The sequence below is a fragment of the Carex rostrata genome, chromosome 4 (assembly GCF_964058835.1).
Source record: "Carex rostrata chromosome 4, lpCarRost1.2, whole genome shotgun sequence".
Classification (NCBI taxonomy): domain Eukaryota; kingdom Viridiplantae; phylum Streptophyta; class Magnoliopsida; order Poales; family Cyperaceae; genus Carex; species Carex rostrata.
The window spans coordinates 697,032-716,075 of record NC_135921.1 but is presented as its reverse complement, the minus strand read 5'-3'; the positions used below and the strand labels follow the sequence as shown (position 1 = coordinate 716,075).

General features: G+C 38.2%; 1 protein-coding gene across 4 annotated transcripts; it reads right to left on the bottom strand.

The window, feature by feature from the left end:
• Positions 1-941: 941 nt before the first annotated feature.
• LOC144552588 (uncharacterized) lies at positions 942-17,055 on the bottom strand. Of its 4 annotated transcripts, none has more exons than XM_078300570.1 (8): positions 16,907-17,055; positions 15,452-15,515; positions 14,783-14,842; positions 14,093-14,256; positions 13,943-13,996; positions 13,752-13,845; positions 13,355-13,455; positions 942-1,537 (listed from the first exon to the last, which is right to left on the bottom strand). In XM_078300570.1, exons 3-7 carry the CDS (start codon positions 14,819-14,821, stop codon positions 13,396-13,398), a joined length of 411 nt encoding a protein of 136 aa, XP_078156696.1. In that variant the 5' UTR covers positions 14,822-14,842; positions 15,452-15,515; positions 16,907-17,055; the 3' UTR covers positions 942-1,537; positions 13,355-13,395. The 4 variants fall into 4 exon arrangements, with proteins under 4 accessions (XP_078156696.1, XP_078156697.1, XP_078156698.1 ...); XM_078300571.1 differs by lacking the exon at positions 942-1,537 and adding an exon at positions 3,830-3,984; XM_078300572.1 differs by lacking the exon at positions 942-1,537 and adding an exon at positions 12,643-12,891 and having other exon boundaries at positions 13,752-13,834; positions 13,943-13,998.
• Between the last annotated feature and the right edge of the window lie 1,989 nt (positions 17,056-19,044).

Genomic DNA, 19,044 nt, shown 5'->3' with positions numbered 1-19,044 from the left:
AATTTCATGAAAAAATACATCAAAGACGACTTTCCTGGTATGAACTATGAGGGACGACCGAAGAGAGAGGAGAGACAGTCATCTAGGCCGGAGAGAGGAGTGATAGTCGGAGAGACAGCCAGTCGCCGAGAGCGTCAGCTAGATTTTAGAGCTAGAGGGGGAGTGAGTTAGGGAGAGGTGGAGAGAGAACTTGGTTATTGAGATTTCAGAGCGAGGGAGTGTCGACTAAGTTAAATTATGACTCTCTATCTTGGATTTTAATTTCATCAGATAAATGGACGCCCGATGTTATTATGAGTTTCGAACCATAAAAATGATCGAACCTATTTCGATCGAACCAGGCTAGGTTTGGGTTTGGTTTGAATTAATTCCGAACCGAACTTGGTTTAGTTCGTTTCAATTCAAACCCATTTCGAATCGAATTAAACTCGAATCAAACCCGAATCGAATCACGAACCTCGAATTTTTTTGCCAGCCCTAATCGGAGCGGATAAAGTTATTCTAATATTAAATTCATATTCACATTTCAATCAATGGATATGAATACAATAAACAAATGTCAAAATTTAAAACTAATACATCTTAAACGAATACTTAGTTTAATACCAAATACACGTATATCAGTCTTACTTGGAAACCATTGTCACTAATTATATATCATTTTTAGTTTATAAACTTATGAGAGGAACAAAAAATATCATATTTTTTTTTGTCAAAATAAAAGTCCAACGGGCATAGCGGCTGATTAGTCGAATTTGACAATAATTTTTCGTTCGAGGCAGCAAAATGTACACAGCAGCACTACAAGAGCTGTTACTTTTTTAGTAATTAGTCTACAAGTCCGAAATTGCATGTTCGACCTTTATTTTTATTTTCTTATCTTTAAACAAACAATGTTTTAAAAAACTACATAATTCAAGATAGAATTGACACCAAACACAAAGAACAAAAAATATTCAAGTAATTCAAACTATACACAATTACACATCCATCGAATAAAATAAAAAATAAAAAATAAAAAAGCAGCTTTATACACACCATAATTATGATATACAATTAGCACTAAAATAAAGGAAAATTAATCAATTGCCTTCCATATGAGTAAAGGCTTGCCAACAAAACAACGACCGATACCAACCGAGTTGAGCTTGAATTCGGGAACATTTTGCTTCAAACAGTCGTTTCTCTCCCCCTCATATGCTCCGCTTCTGTTTTCCCTTTCTACTCTCCATCTCTCCAGGTGAAGTACATCTTGCAGTAAGGTTTTGGATGGTGAAATGAACTATGCAGGGATGCAACAACCACAGAAGCAACAGAGATGGAAAAGAGCAAGTAGTAGTAGCGTGAAAAGCTTCACCCTGTCTGATGTAGAGAAGCATTATGACTTACCACTGGCACAGAGAAGCTGGGTACTGGGAGGAGTATCCTGAAGAAAAATCCAGAGAACTTGGTTTTTCAAGGTGGCCGTATCGGAAGATCAATTCAATTAATAAACTCATCATTGTAGTCGAGGTAAACCACAAATAAGCACCAGATTCTGCAAAAGACACACCGAGAAATTTTTATCAGAAACTAAAAAGAAACACAAGTTCTGCTGTGGCAGTAGAAAACACGTGACCATGTGCAGGATATATTTGCACACTCACAAGAGTATACTACAACCACATTACATTCATAGCAAATATTAGTAAACAGAATGCATAAACTTAAAGGTTTTGGAATACAATTATGCATGCAAGTACTCACAAAAAATCACACAGTATGACTTTTTCATGTAAGCACTCAAAGTTATGTGGATACTTGTATAAAATTGCATCCACATTTGTGCAAGTATGAACAAGACAAGTCTAATAGACAAAATTAAGCTTATCTCTAAGAAACTGATTGGTAATACATACACGGGCACAGACACACATGTAATTCTCATTTTTCAAAGCCAAGTTAATAACCTAAGATATTTGTACTATGAGCAACAATCATAACAATTGCAAGCTAAAGTCTACTCAATTTCGATAATTGTTCCAAATCCAGAACACCAAACTTATAAGGATACAAAACCCAAAGTTTCACATGTGAAAAATTCATCATTACTATGTTTGAGATGATGATTGTAGTCACATTTAAAGGAAAAACCACAAAAGTTAGGGTTCTATGCAGGTCCATTTAAAGGATTGAGACCAACAAATTTCGTTGCAAAGCCCAAAATGTACATGTCCATTTTGCATATAACCCGGAAAAGGAGAATAGAAAGGAGTTAATGGGCTTTCTGTGCTGGGCCAAGCGAAGATAGGGACTGGAGAGAGACAACTGACAGATGGAGCCAACGCTGTCAGTTTTCATGAGCGGGGCCGCCTGGTACGACTGATAGGTCATAGGTGGGACACGAGTAAAAAAGCGTTGAGATGAGTAAAACGCTGTCAGTTTTAATTGTAGGGCCCACTGCTTTTAGACTCGGTGTAAGATAGTTTCCCTCATTTTTGCGTGACCTAGCGCAGGGGCCAGTGAGTTTTCCTTCTCCTCCACAATTATTCCTACAATCCCCACCAAAATTATTGAAGCTGATGCAATCCATAATCCATTGATGACCTCGATTTCATTGCAGCATACATTCTTTTTTATCATTGTAGAGCAGTCGAACCCTGCTTCGGATCTAATTCTAATTCACTCCTCATGATCCCCACTACTAGCTAGCACTACCAGCCTTATTGGGGTGAAGGAGATGACACTTGAAGGAGATGACACTTGAAGGAGATTAAGGGGATAGGACCGGTTTCTGCCCACCTGCTACTAAACTAGCGCCCTAACCACCCTCATGCATACACTACACTATCTCCTCTCAACCTACACTACCTCCTAACCCTAGAAGCTCTCCAAACACCCTACGTCAACAGCCCCCTACAAATATTCCTCTCAGTTAATGCCGGCATTTAAGAGACGCCACCTGCCTTATTGATAACTGTCTGTACTGTTTTTAAGTTTGCTCGATAGACAAATAACCTTCTCCTCTCTTTATCGAATTAAATCTTTCCCACACACACTTCCTACGTGAACAGTCCTCTACTCCTCACTACACAAACTTGGATTGCCAAACCACCAACGACCCGGTCATGACAATATCGAACCCATTCCCACTCCTATCCCGGCCAGTTGGAGAGGGATGTGCCTATCTCTGCCGCAACGGGATACACCATCACCTACGTGAGGGACTTAAGCGGTCGATCCTGGTTGTAGCCCAGGGAAGCAACCAAAATGGTGGGGGGGGACCGGGACAGGTACAGCACTACCTCTGCAGCACATATGGAGGCAACTACATGCAATATGCACCCCTCAAATACTCCAAAGACATATTCCTATTTCAACTACCGAGAGGGCTCGACCATGAAGAGGTCATCACAGCCGGAAATGAATGGGGGGTATCGCAAGAATGGTCTTTCCGCTATTTTGACATAGACGAGGATGCCGGCATGCAGTCAAAGCCCTACCTCGTAAGATTACATATTACTAATTTCCCCCTGGATTTCTGGCATGAAAATTTCATGCAGGACGCTTGCTCTGGTTTTGGGGAGGTTGTGCATATTGATGAGGAGTTCATTAATCGGGGAGATCGATCTAGGCTAGCTCTCGACATAGTGTGCATTGATCCTAGAAGAATTCCACCGGCTACAAATTTGCCGTATGGAAACAAATGGAAGAAAATGTACATCTCCATTGCCGGATGGGAATATAAAGCATGGGTACCGGAGGAGGCCAAGCTCACAAGGAATGAGCAAGGATCTCTGATTTCCCAGACCGCGGGCACTGCTGACTATTACAAGGTGTCATTGATTGCGGCACATGATAAATATCACCGCTATCTAAGTACAGACGAGCCACCTAGCCCACCCTATTCACCTCCTTACCCTTTCTCTGATTTTTCCGATTCTGAACTAGAACCGGACCATGGCGAAAAGGAGATAGTCACTGGAGGAGATACCACACCTTTTCCTACACAACAACAAGTTGAGTTAGCCACAGCCGAACCTGCAAACACTTCTCAAACAAAGGAGATACTGCCAAAAGAACGGACATGCTGCACAGCAAAAAATAAATGCTCAACGGTCAAAGGGAAAGCCGAAAATGGAAACTGGTACCCTTTCACAAATAACGAAAGGAAAGATATTGTGCAGGTTGGCACCTTCTCCATCTTGTCCCGGATACAAACTACTTTCCGAGTTGGTGATATCACACTCTCCCACCATGCAGTTATACCCCACCAGGAAAGCCAAAGAAATGTTGGAAATGGGTGGTACACAGTACTAAGTACTGACCAAGAGAAAAAGAATATATCTGCAGTACCAAAGATAGAATGTCTCCAACACACCATGGGTAAAACGAAATACCCAAAAGGAGTAGGTCCCCCCATAAAATACAGCACCTTAAAGTTGGAACAAAAGGTGGCAGAAACCACACCAAGCAATAAACCCTTTCTGACGACCCATAAAGAGCCCATTAACAACATCCACCTACCAACGCAAAAAGGAAGCCCAAAACCACCTTCATATACAAACCAAACAATTCAAACCAAAAACAAAACACCCACAACCTCTCTAAACTCAGCAGCAAAGCCATTCCTTAACAAATTCCAGCCCAATCAAAAATCAAGCAAGATGAACGATGAAGAGTTCATAGCAAGATTCGCTAGTCTCAACTCGGGTTTGGAGAACGAGGAGAATACGGGAAGAGAAAGTAGGACCGTTGAGAACACCACATGGACCTTATGTGCAATGGCACGTGTGGTCTCTGACCGAACAGTGGTCACAAACAGCTTCACATCCACGATGATGAAGGCATGGGGCATCCACCCAGACTCTGAGATAACAGCTCTCGCAAGAAACATCTTTCTAGTGCATTTTGAAAGTGGGGAGGAACTGGAAAGGGTGTTGAATCGAGAAACTTGGACTTATAGAGCTGATGCAATAGTGTTCCAAAGGATAACCGGCCCGGATGATCTACTCGACCCTTGCGTTGCTCATATGCCGATATGGACACAGTGGCACAAAATACCACCGTACACCGTCTCCAATGAACGAATACTAGCCCATGCAGAGCAACTGGGAGTTCCAATCTCAGATGTCACAGAGACCTTCTCTGGAGGTAACAGGTTTATACGTGTCAAAATTCTTATCCCTATAGACCAACCTCTAAAGGAAACTGTAATGATAGATAATACCAATCGGGTTCCTATTAAAGCTTACATCACATATGAAAGAATTAATAGGGTCTGTTTTTATTGCGCTTTACTGGGTCATGAAGTGGAAAATTGCCCGGATAGGGGTCGCATGGAGCGGCTCAGGATAGACCCCAAATATAGAGATAGGCCGGAGATGAAAGACATAACCAAACCACGAGTAGGCCTATGGTTAAATAACTCGGCATTAATACCTAGAAACAAGACCCATAGCCGAATGACAATACAACCCTCTTTCAACTCGCCGGGCCTAACACGGGCCCAAATAGAAAGCAACCAGCAGGGCCTACTGCCATCCCCACCACACCACTCACCACCACAAATACAAAACCAGGAGAACCAAACCCAACAAGGCATCCCCGTAACCCAAGTCAACCCAGCAACACAAAACCCAACAATCCAACCACAGTACAACACCATCAGCTCAAGAGAAATTGCCATAATCCCTGCTACAGCCCAACAATACCAAGAGCTGGACCCAAATATGTCGCCTGGAGCACAAAACAGATCACACTCCAACACAAACACTCGAAACTCACACAAAGCCTCCCTCCACACAATCAAGGATCTAGGACATACTGGATTTAAACGATCTGGTGTTTCCACCTCCCGCCAAACGGCACAAAACTTGAACATAATCATGGATCAGTACAAGGATATCGATACAGACCATGCACCAAAAAGAAGATCGGTGGCGGCATCAAAGGAGATGCCCCCGCCGGAAGTATGAATATCCTTAGCTGGAATTGCCGTGGGGCCGGAGGCCCACGGAAAAGAGAATTCATGGATAGCCTCCTCCGGGCTACGAAAGCCAATGTGGCTTTCGTTTCAGAAACCAAAAGCTCCCATAAAAAATCCAAATTTTACCTTAAACAGTTACCTTTACCAAATCACACCTTTGTACCGGCTCGGGGCCGGTCCGGAGGACTTTGGCTACTTTGGGATGACCGTGTCCAAATTCAAGTAGTCTCACAATCACTCTCACTTATACATGCAAAAGTAACAGCTTCAGGGAAACAACCTTGGTCCCTTGTGTGTGTGTATGGGGACTCCTCACATACAAGAAATGAGTTCATTTGGAAGGAAATTAGGAGGATTGTAACACAAGAAAGATTGGTGTGTGCAATTGGGGATTTTAATGCAATAGCTGGAGACGAGGAGAAATGGGGTGGAAATCCAAATTTGAATAGAAACAGTCGTACCTTCCGTGATTTTTTGTTCGAAGCTCAATTAATGGATTTGGGTTTCAAAGGTCCGGCTTATACCTGGACCAATAACCAAAACACTTCCTCGGCAATTTTTGAGAGACTAGACAGGATGGTGGCAACACCGGCATGGAGTCAGCTGTATACACATGCACAAGTGTATCACCTGCCACGTATCCGGAGTGACCATGCGCCCATACTTCTTAAAACAAATGAGTCACCGCCAAAACCAAACCGCTTTAGAATTGAAAACTGGTGGTTTAACTCACCAGATTTCAACAAAATTTGTGAAGGAAATTGGACAGAGTCAGCGGGGTTATCGTGGCAGGAGAAAATCATTAGTTTACAGAAGGAGGTGCAGGCATGGGCAAGACAGACTCCAAGCCCCCAAAATAGAATTAAGAGGCTCCAGCAAAGCATTTACGAATTCCAAATGCAGCACCCGAGTATACAGGACCCCTCAGTTGAAACATGGTTGTTGGAAGAACATAACAAGGCAGAAAGAGACTTAGCAGAGTACTGGAGGCAAAGATCGAGGCAACAGTGGAGTACGGAGGGGGACCGGAACACAAAATTCTTTCACACCATTGCAACAACAAGGAGGAGAGTTAACTACATACAGCGGATACAAAAGGAAGATGGCACTATCACGCATGAGGAAAAAGAGATAAGGGGGGTGTTCGTTCGCTATTACAAGGCTCTGTATAGCCAAAGTAGTGGGAACAACACAGTGCAACTGGAAGATTACTTTCAAACTATGACAGAGGTAGGAAGCAAGAAAATCCCACAGGAGAAGCACAGGAAATTAGAAGCATCACCTACATCAGCCGAGATCAAGGAAACCCTTTTCCAAATGGGCCCCGACAAGGCACCAGGCCCGGATGGGCTAACTGCAAGACTTATCCAGACTCATTGGAACTTGTTCGAAAAGGATCTTACTAAAGCTATGCAAGAGGTCTTCCAAAACCGGCGGCCACCTCAAGCATGGCTCAAAAGTCAAATTGTCCTCATCCCAAAATGCGAAAACCCGATTACACCGAAAGACTTTAGACCTATCACAATTGGAAACATTGTTTACCGATTAATGATGAAGATCATTGCAAATAGGTTACAACCATACATAGCTGATTTGGTTTCCAACAATCAAACGGCTTTTATTAAAAATCGAAACATATCGGATAATACCATATTGGTGCGAGAAATTCTGCACTCTTTTCAATCAAGAAGCTATAAGGAACGATCCTTCATGCTCAAGGCAGATATAGGGAAGGCTTTTGATACGATACGGTGGGATTTTATGAACCAAGTTATGCAACTGGTAAACATGCCGCCGGGCATCACTGAATTGATAATTACATCCATGAGAATGAGTAGAGTAACGGTGTTACTGAACGGGAGTGGTCAGGGGTTCATAACACCAAGTCGGGGATTGAGGCAAGGATGCCCGTTGTCCCCGTATCTGTTTATCTTGGCAATGGAATGCCTTACAAAGCAATTCCATCAAAAACTGCAACAGGGAAACATAAAGGGAATAACAGTGGCACACACGGCACCGACTCTGACACACATACTCTACGCGGATGACCTAATGGTGGTAGGGCAAGCTACCCTAGAAGAGGTAAGAGCTTTCAAGGGTATTTTCCAAGAGTTTGAGGAGAATTCGGGTTTGGCGATCAACCCGGCAAAATCGGTAATCTGGTTTAGTGGATGTTGCGAGGAGGAATGCAGACAAGAAATGTTGGAGGAACTACAGGCACGAGGTGCGGATGAAAAGGAGAAATACCTTGGAGTGATTGTTACACAATCAAGGCAGCAGGTTGACATTACTCACAGCCTACTACTTGATAAACTGTATACAAAACTTGCTGGCTGGAAGATAGGTTTGCTCTCCTTCGCAGGAAGAGTAACCCTTATTAAAGCAGTACTCACTTCCATACCTGTCTACTATATGACAGTTGCGGCTTTGCCAGCCAATACTGTAGAAGAAATCAACAGAGTGCTCAGAAGATTTTTATGGGGAAAGACAGGAGATGAAAGGTATATGTCTTTTATCAGCTGGACCAAGATATGTGCAACAGTTGAACAAGGGGGGCTGGGGATAAAAAACATCAAAAATTTCAACAATTCCTTACTATTGAAAGTAGTATGGCAGATTGCATCAAACAGCGACAGAATATGGGTTCAGGTTTTCAGAGCAAAGTACTATCCGAGGAATGGTTTTTGGGCGGTTCAAAACAGAAGGGACACAAGCCCCCTTTTCAGAGTAGTGCAGACACATAAATCTTTTTTCAAAGACAATATTAGATGGCATGTGGGAGATGGGAGTACAATTTCGGCAGTAAACCAGCCTTGGTTTGAGGGCTGGAGCACCCAACTTGCATGCACTAATAGTCAGAGAGATATCACGGTAAATGCCTTATTTAATCAAGAGACTCAGTCCTGGAAAACAGAATTGATACTGAGTACTTTTAATGCTGGGGCGTTACAGGCCATAAATGCAACGGCAAAACAGCCAACCAACCAACCGTTAATCCAGGATAGACTTATCTGGGAGAAAAGCAAGAAAGGTACTTACTCCACCAAGGAAGGATACAGGCTACTAGAGGAGCAGAATGGGTCTCCTATAGTGTATTCACAATTAAAGTTGAGAGCATGGGAAAGGATATGGAAATGGGAGGGCCTGATTCCCCGAGTAAGGATGTTCCTATGGAGAGCGGTTCATGGAGGACTACCAACACTTACTGAGATGCATAGACGGATTCAATCCGTCAATCCCAGATGCCAGAGATGTAGTGGGGAAAATGAATTCCTCAACCACATTATTTTCTTTTGTGACCTGTCCAGAGCAACATGGTACATATCACCTATGCCATTGCGAGTGGATATGATACCAATGGATTTCACAAAGGCGCTACTTGATCTCACTGATCACATGGACCCCCAACAAATCAGTTTCTTGTGCAATCAAATTTGGTGTATTTGGAAAGCTAGGAATGCTGAGATTTTCTCAGGGAAGAAAGAAAAACCAGAATCAATAGTGATGCAGGCAAAACAAATGATACAACCAGAGAATTCTACAACAATCAAGGCCAGAAACATTATCCCAAAAGGTGCTCAAGTAATTCACATTACCCAATCCAAGGCAATTTGGATTACTGATGCATCTTGGGACACTTCCAAAAGGGCGGGATGGGGCGTATCAACCTATAACCAGAGGGGTCTGCTAGAAAAAATAGCATTTGGGTATATGACAGCTGAGGATCCGCTGCACGCGGAAGCAGTGGCGCTTCTACACACCTTGCAACTGTGCACCAGTCAACCACACACACTGGAGAGCGACGGAGTTCAAATCCTATCGGATTGTAAAGTACTGGTAGACGCAGTAAATATCAATTCGATTCAGGACCTGCCATCATGGAAAGCGGCGAACACGGTCGCCCAATGCGGAAGATTAGCACAGGATCAACTCGGGAATATTCAAATCAGACATGTCACAAGAGAGGCGGCAAAGGGACCACACGAGATATCAAATTGGGCAAGAAGGAATCAGCAGGACAGTGGGGGATTACTTGATCCCACGTACTCACAATGGAAGCAGCTGGAGAGATTTTTAAACCCCCAATTCTTTACGTTTAAAGATGTCGAACTAGGGAGACATTAAAGGGGCCGTCATAATACGGAGGGGGAGTAAAGGCAGACAAAGGGGAAGAAGATTCAAGCAGTTTTCGGTTACTGGTAAATTCTGAGTTGAAAGGAGGAGACGAGGGGTATTTCAGAACCACCAGAAATAACACAAGATGTCAGGAGAGGTTATTTGCAAAGAAGACCCCACAAGTTTTAACATTTAGATAAATAGGAATAGATAAGTTAGTTCTAAAATTACAGCACGGTCTTTTAATTCCTAGGATTTCCGGGTTTTTTGGTAGTGGTAATTTTCGCTTACTAGGTTTTAATTTATTTTACTTATTTTCCCATGTAATGCACCTTTAAGATTCAATAAAATACCTACGGGTTTTTCCTCAAAAAAAAAAAAGCGCAGGGGCCAGTATTATTTGTGCTTTGAGATTCGCGCAGAACGTATTTGAACGGTAGAGATTTTCCAAGAAAACATGATATCTCAGACGGGGGTTGCGAATTCTGTTAGCTACGGCCTACGGTGTTCGAACTTTCCAGTACAGTAGAATAGCAGCAGGAGCTCTACTGGAGACGAAAAGGATTTTAGAAGCAAGCGGAACTAATTACGGTTTTAATTTCTTTTGTTAATTTTATTCCTTTGATTCGGATAAGTTTGGGATAATTGCGTCATTAACAATAGCATATACAAGTTAAACACTCACTTTTACTTATTAAGCTAGATCGATCGACAAAGTCTCTTCCTGATAAAATGTTTTTTAAGGAGTTATCCAGCTTAGGTATTATATATATAAACGTGAAAAATTAGTTGAATACAGAATTTTATAAGCATGGTCGGACTCATTTAACATTTATTCAAAAAATTTAAAATAGGCGCACTATTAGTTTTCAAGTTTTGATTGTTGAATTTTGCTAATTGATTTGCTGCGCATGTACATCAAGCCATGGATGCGTGTCAAATTTATAAATTTTTGAATTAATTTAGTATAAAGTTAAATGATAAAATAATGACAAAAAATAAACGTATTGAAATTAATTTGTAAACCTTCTTTCTTTTATACCACTTGACTTACATTAATTAATTCGAAAATTTATAAATTTGATATATATATAAACAAATCACTAGTGAAGTAGATCTATTTAGATTTGTTATTTGATGTCATTTAAGTAGATTTCAGAGTTAAGTTCATCAAAGTACGTGAAACTGTTTAGATTCATTATTTGATGTGAGATTTCAAAGTTAAGTTCAAGAAAGAATTGGTGAGCCTATAAACACCCTTTTATGTAGTTATGTTATGTTTGTGTACTGGTAATGAATTTTCGAGTATAATTAATATGATTTATTCTCTTTTTGTCTGTACGCATTGGTTGTTGATATTTTGGCAGATGGTGATGCTCTCAAAGTAATCCAACAGTTTTCATGATGTTTTTGTTTTAGAATTACTGTCAGCATAAGATTTTGATCCACTTGTATAATGTTACATAAGTGTTAACAAGATTGCTCTCTCTTCATCTCACATTCTTTTTCTTCTTTGCCAATTAATACCAAAATGAGAGAATTGATCTCGTAAGATTGCTTTCTTCTCTTCCAATAATTTTTTTTGTTTCTCTTCATCTAGTTTCTTTTCTTGTGGCTCCGCTTTGACTCGGTTAGGTTTGTGTTTGCATGAATCAAATTGTCACTATATCCATCCGCAATTGAACTTAAACAAACCTCATCAGTGGGTCAGCTGTTGATCCCAAATAAAAACTGATGATTAATTCGAAGACTTGTTTTAGCTTTTGAGTGTATATTTTGCGAAATTTGGTTTTATGGTATGAAATATATTTATTAATGAACATCTATTAAATTAATTTTATAAACTAATTTTTTAATGTAATTGGTGTGTAACTTGGAGTTATTGTTCTTCTAATAGGCTAATTGGGATTTATTTAGTGCATTGTTTTCATAATCCAACAGTTAATTATCTTAGCTATTGTATTTGTTGGTCAGGAGTAGTTTTATCTCAAACCAATTGCTGGTGATTAGAGTTTTCGTAATAGCTTTAACCTTATGATGGTGTAGGCAAAAATGTATTGAATAAGAGAGTTTTGCATCCTTAAGCTTTTTGAGAAGCATGGCAACTTACAGGATATAGGTTTCATTTTAGATATAATCACTTGATAATTGTTTGTTTTCACAATCTTGATAATGTTGGAAAATATAATTTAAAATTGAAATCTAACATTATAGATCTCTATTATCCAATGTCTGTAGAAAATAATGACGGTTCATCTAACATTAATTAGTAATTTAAATCTTTAACAGTCTGAAATTAATAGTTGTCCATGCATTAAATTGTTTTTCTTGATTATAAATTCATTTCATTTCTTTTGAATAAATTGTCAAATTTGTGAACAAATCTTTGTAATTATTTATATTAGATCTCTCCTCTTCATTCAATTATTTCAATAGAAAACAACAGTGATTCAGGTGTATCTCAGTACTCCAACAGAGAAGATGGCATTTAAATTTGATGAACAGTGGTTTCCTTTTCTTAGATTGGAGGAGACAATTGAGAGAATAAGAGAGACAAATAATAACAAACTACATAATCATTCATCCATTAGTCGAGTACTCGAGTTTATTCCCTAGTATTCTTCTTTTGGTAATAGAAACTTTTTCTCAACTCATCCCTTTTATATTACAATTTAGTTATTTTACAATAAGAGCCACTGGTCCCTATATCACTAGGAAGGGAGAAACAGTAAACTCGTTATATAATCATCCATTATACCATCTCTTATGTTAAATCCGTCAGAATTTCTATCCACCCCCCGGACACCCTAAAAAAAATAAATAAAAAGGAATTTAATAATTTGAAATACACTTTCTTGATTTTACCGAATGACCAGAACAATTTTGTCTTTGTTTGAATATGCCACCATTGGCAAAAAAGAAAAAGTGAGCTTTGTTTGTTTAAATATACCCCCATCGTCCCCATTATCAACTCTACCCAATCATTTAGCGTTTTGGTATTCTTGACATTATTGGTATAAACTATAAAGTTAAATGGTTATATTGAGGTTACGTTAGACAAAAGGAATATTTTCTTTTCTTTTTCAATGAAAGACAGTAACTGATTGATTGATTCACAAAAATGTTCAAGTTGAGTATGGTCAGGGCTTTGAGCTTCATTGATCACTAGGGAAAGCTAGCAAGTGGTAAACAAATCGGGGTGGTAATCTGGTAATAAAAACCCCTACGTGCTGAAATACCAATCCTTGACAAAGGAAAAGAATGACATACCTCAACAAGGTTCAATGTAGGGCTTCTTCACCGTTTCTTCCCTACATGCTGAAGCACTGTTTCTCTTCACTTGAAAGACTCAAAACACTAGTATCACCCCCCTTCAGAACAGAACCAAAGTAATTAGATATTAGAAAATAATTAAAACAGAAAATAGAAGAGGTAATATTATCAAACGATTAGAACAGAAATTTGCAGACCGTTTATTATTATATGAAACCACAGTCTGAATTTTGGTATCGTAGTACAATATATTAAGTCCACATCCCTCAGCTACTAACAGCTACAGTATAACCATGGTCATACTAACATTCCTAATGTCACATTCGTCAAACTAATTACGTGATTAATATAGCATATAACTTAGATAGCACATTGAATAGATTCTATCTATTACCATAGCCTTTAAATCATCTCCCATGGGCTTCTCGCTGAAGGAAATGACTCTTCCTGTGCAGTCTATCTTCATCAATCCAAAATCTGAAGCACGACTAACAATAAAAAATCAAATACCGACAAGTTAATTAACAATGACAATGGATGCATTTCAACAACATAAAATATAGCAATTTACTAGTCTAAAGTTACCTGTTGTCCAAAGGCAAACATGAGATTGTAATATGTCCACCACTTTGTCTGTGACTCTGCATGCAAAAAGAAGTAAAAATCAGCATGGCGATAATTAAGTTCTATTAAAATGTTAATGACAACAACATTCATTTGTTAGTTTTATCATACCTGGACAAAGTCCATGTAGTACACCCACAATTACCCCTCTCACCATATGATGGTTGACTTGTCCAAGGAGGAAAGGCTACCAATATGGGTTGAATTTCTGAAGGGCTGTGGTACGGGTTTATTGAAGCAGCAAAGATGGGACATGAAATCATCTGTCGAAAATCCTAGTAAAAGGCACATTTTGTTAATTTCAAATATAATGTGAAATAAACAAAGGCCACAATATGTTGGTATCAAAATTGGTAGTGTAGTACAATATATATGTATCAAGACTTATTTTTGGGCTGGAGATATTGATCTATGATAACTAAGAACATTCTATTAACAAAATTTGGCATCAAGAACTAGTATAGGATAGTTTCTCTATAGCCACTCTTATACACTACAATCCATATCTAAACACTGCTACAGATTAGCTACTAACAGCTATTTAATTATTCAGTATAAACATGGTCATACCGACATTCATTATGTCACATTCCTCAAACTAATTACGTGATTAATATAGTAACTTAGATAAGACAGTTACTGTGCCAAACCAAGACTGATGGTGGAGCACGGTATATTTAGAATAGATGCCCAACCAACCAAAAAAACCATTAAAAAATGGTGAAGCACGATCAACACCAAACTGGTACAGGCTAGTCTGGATGGTACACGACATTGTTACAATTCTATCACATAAATTACCTGATTTGCACCGGCTGTCACCATGACTGATGAATTCATTCACTTGTTTTCCCATTGCATCTGCAGGCAAAATTCAAATTTAAAAATGAGCATATTTTGTTAGGGTCAGAATGACCTTTTTTTTCTTTATAAAAAAGGCCTTCTGCAAAAAATAAATCAGCCAGGCACCGACTTTTCACTTAAGTGCAAGTTGTAGCCAACATTTCTTATGCAAACAACACCCTAAAATAGTAATTTCTACAGTTTCTAAATTTCAACCGCACCGTACCTAATCCGCACATTTGATCTACTCTTTCTAACAGAAACATCCCAAAATCCATTTATAACGAAAGCACTCTAAACGCATTGGGTTACAACTCGTGCTTCATTTTTGTTTGTCTAGTACTTTCATTTGGAAAGTAACAAAAAAAGAAGGAAAAAAACATTAGTTTCAATAGAACAAGCTAAAAATAAAGAAGCAAAATCGTCCATTAACCAGGATATACAAGTTACTGTTTGTTCGATGAACAGTTGGTTTCTATCGTTCAGACATTCATTACAATAAGCACAACAACTGCTGCTGTCGTAGTACTAAATACACGAACCATGTGCAGGATATTTTTGCACACTCACAAGAGTCTACAACCACATTCATAACAAATATTAGTAAACAAAATGCACAAAACTTACCTTTCCTAGACCATCCATGCTGAAGCTTCTTCACGAAATATTTCATCAATTCATTGCCGTCCATCTACAGGGAAAAGGAAAAGTACCTTGTTTAGTCTTATGCATATTCATTTACTACTGGAGGACAATAAATAAATGGAGTCCAGGGAAGTGTATATTAATTAGCAGCAAACCAAAAAAGGATTCTCAACTTTTGAACTTTAAAAAAAAATACTGAAACATAAAAAAGGAAGAAGGTATTACAAATGAAAACAATAATTTGCCTATTAAGTTTCTAAAATGTGAATAGTGTTCTAATGTATTTCTTTAAAATGATAGTGCAAATGATGTTTGCGGGATACCTAGCGAAAGCTAAGATAATATGTCGATTATGTGAAATTGAATAGATATTTCATAATATTGCATCCTTGAACCTTTCCTCCAATTTCTGAATTTTTTAATGGAATCCAATGACACTATCACACTACTATCTATTATCTGACTGCATTCCCAGTGCAAATTCTTTAAAGCAAGCATGGAATGTGTTTTCTTCAAAGGACCATAACATAAATATTTAAATAAATTTTGACTATACTTTCTCTTGTGGATGATTAATCTTAACACCACATCAGTTTGACTTTTAAAAGTAACCGAAAGTAGGTTCCGCAAAAAGTATTAGCGCTATATGGTTATATTAGACAATAGAATAAGGCAATAGTAAAGTAATTTTTTACATGCCTTTCCTTTCATGTCGTCACAAACACAAAATTCTTAGGATTCCAAATGTAGAGGTTTTGCACAAACAAAAACCAAAAACAAATTCATTCAATCGGGTTTTGGATGGGTAGTCATGAATCCAAATGCATGCAAGTACTCAGAAAAAATTACACGAAAGGCCTTTTCATGCAAGCACTCAAAGTTTTGTTGATAATTATATAGAATGTATCCACCTTCATGCAAGTAATAGCAAGAGGTCTGACAGGCAAAATTAAGTTTCTCTCTAAGAAACTGACTGAGAATACATACAAGTTATATCTCTGAGATACACATGTTGATAATTTTTCAAATCCAAGTTGTTGAACTAAGATATTTGTAATATGAACAATAATCATAACTATTGCAAGCTATAAGTCTACTCAAGTAAAGTATTCTCATGTTTTCATCCATACATGAAGGACTTCAATTTCGGAAATTGTGCAAATTGCAGAACACCAAAGTTTAGAAGGATGCAAACCCAAAGCTTCACAAGCGAAAATTTCATCATTCTTAGGGTTGAGAAGTCAATTTTTACACAATTTTTACACAATTTTTAACAGTTTCTTTAGGAAAAAAGAATAGCGAACAGGATATTGACAATTTTATCTTGAAATTCCTAATTCAATCTTACAATGGAGGATCTCTTAATTATCGCCACCACCGAAAAGAATACCCAGACAAATTAACTGAAGTATAATAATCTAAGGGATTGGGGCAAACCTCTTTGAGCAATTGTAGTCCTCTTTTTTAACGACGGATATGAAATGGGAACGCTTCTTGAAAAATTTGGAAATTTTTAATGGGAGATAGAATTAACAGAGATTATAAGAAATTTATAAAGGTAAGGAAAAAAGCGGCATGAAAAATGGAGGCGGAGCTGCCGAGAGAAGGAGAACCTAGCTAGGGTTCAGGAATACATTTTATGGGCTTTGTACAGGCCTATTTAAATGACAAGCCCATAAAATTTCATTGCAAAGCCCAAAAATTGTTAAAAAGGAACAGTTCTTTACATGTCCATTTTGCATGTCTCCAAAACTCAAAGCTTTTTAATTATGATGTATTCCATGTATAATAGAAGCAAATGTGGTCTAATATGTTATTTTTGGGCTTTAAGACTTGATTGGGCCGCACAGTATGGCGTATACTTGAGGGTGAAAATGGAATGGATAGTATCCGATTTGTATTTGAAAAATTATATATGAAAATATGATTTCTGAACATCAGGATGAATATAGATACGGATATAATTTTACATTTTAATTATTCATGTCTGAATAGATATATACCATATAATTTTAATATATATTATGAAAAAAAAAATATGTTATTCATCATTATAATAAAATATTATAAACTTTGGTACTTTTTTTTAATAATATTTACACATTTTTCTAATAAATATACAACCTGTATCCGTTTAATATCCGATCATATATGTATCTGACAACTAAAAACAGATATAGATACCACTATCAACTTAGTTCTTGAACTTAAGAAAAAAAAAATTGTATCCTTATTATACATTTTATCAGAGACTAATAAGTTAATTATTTTATCAGATTTTTTTGCTGAGGTTAATTAAATAGCTTATTGGCCCGTTGCCAACAATATTAAACTGATTTTATAATTTTCCAGAAACATCTAATTCTGGAATCTTATGCGGCAATGACAATGTTGTCAGTTGTGTTGCGAGCAATGTTTTAAATAGCGTTTATCGCGTTATAGCGGCCGGGTTAAAAAAATTGCGCTATACCCAAATAGCGGCGCTATAGCGCGAAATAGCGCGCTATAGCGGCGCTATTTGGACATAGCGCGCTATAGCGGCGCTATTTGGACATAGCGCCATAGCTTTTATGGAAGAAAAACGCTATAGCGGCGCTATAGCGCCGCTATAGCGCGCTATTTAGAACATTGGTTGCGAGTATATAATAGAGAGATAGCGGGTCAAATTTGTCCTTTTGTGCTTTTTTCGTGTAACGGCCCTAGAAGATCAATGAAACTGAAAAAGAGAAGCCTTGGTAGTCATTACCAAGTTTTCAAAAAAAGAAACTAAAAAAGAGAACGCATAGTGGGTGGAATTCATATCCTCTCAGGTTATCGGACCGAGTACAATTGAATCGGATGGTTCAAAATTGTTCTTTTTAACTTGACACGAATCTCAAAGCACAAATAATACTGTCCCTCAGTCATTCAAAGCAAAAACCATATAAAATTAAATCTGGATCGTCCTTTTCAATTGTGTTGAGTCAGGTACCTAGGAGGATACGGATCCGAGTTGGTGACCACACGCTCTTATGGGGCCCACACTGCTGTTGTGCCTCAATCATCACATGACATGCAAGCAGTGGCGCGCTCGGCATGTTCGGATCATATGACAAATGAATGTTTTGGTTTCAGTTCGGCAGGATAAAAAATTTGTGATGAAAGAATTATTCGAGAATAATTTAGTAACACGAAGCAAAAAAATAAAAAAATAAAAAAATAAAAAAAAGAACCCAAAAAGAATAAAAAAAAATTCATGTTTTTTTTCGCGAATAAAATGTATAATACGTTTTTTTGCGTTTTATTCAATATTCAGTTTAAAAACATAAAAAAAAATATACGTGAATTATATGCGAGTTATGTCACTACTCCGGATTACATGCAGTGCTATATCAACATATCAAAAAAATTAAAATGTATCGTGCCGCGCTAATAATGGATACAACACGGATCCTAGTGCAACCCGATTTGATAAGATGTGTTTAGACTGGTATTTAGGAATTCGGGTCCTCCTTGATACTGTAAAAGGAAATATTTTAGAATTATTAGTTTCGGACAGTTCTTCTAACTTTGTACGAATCTTAAAGCACAAACAA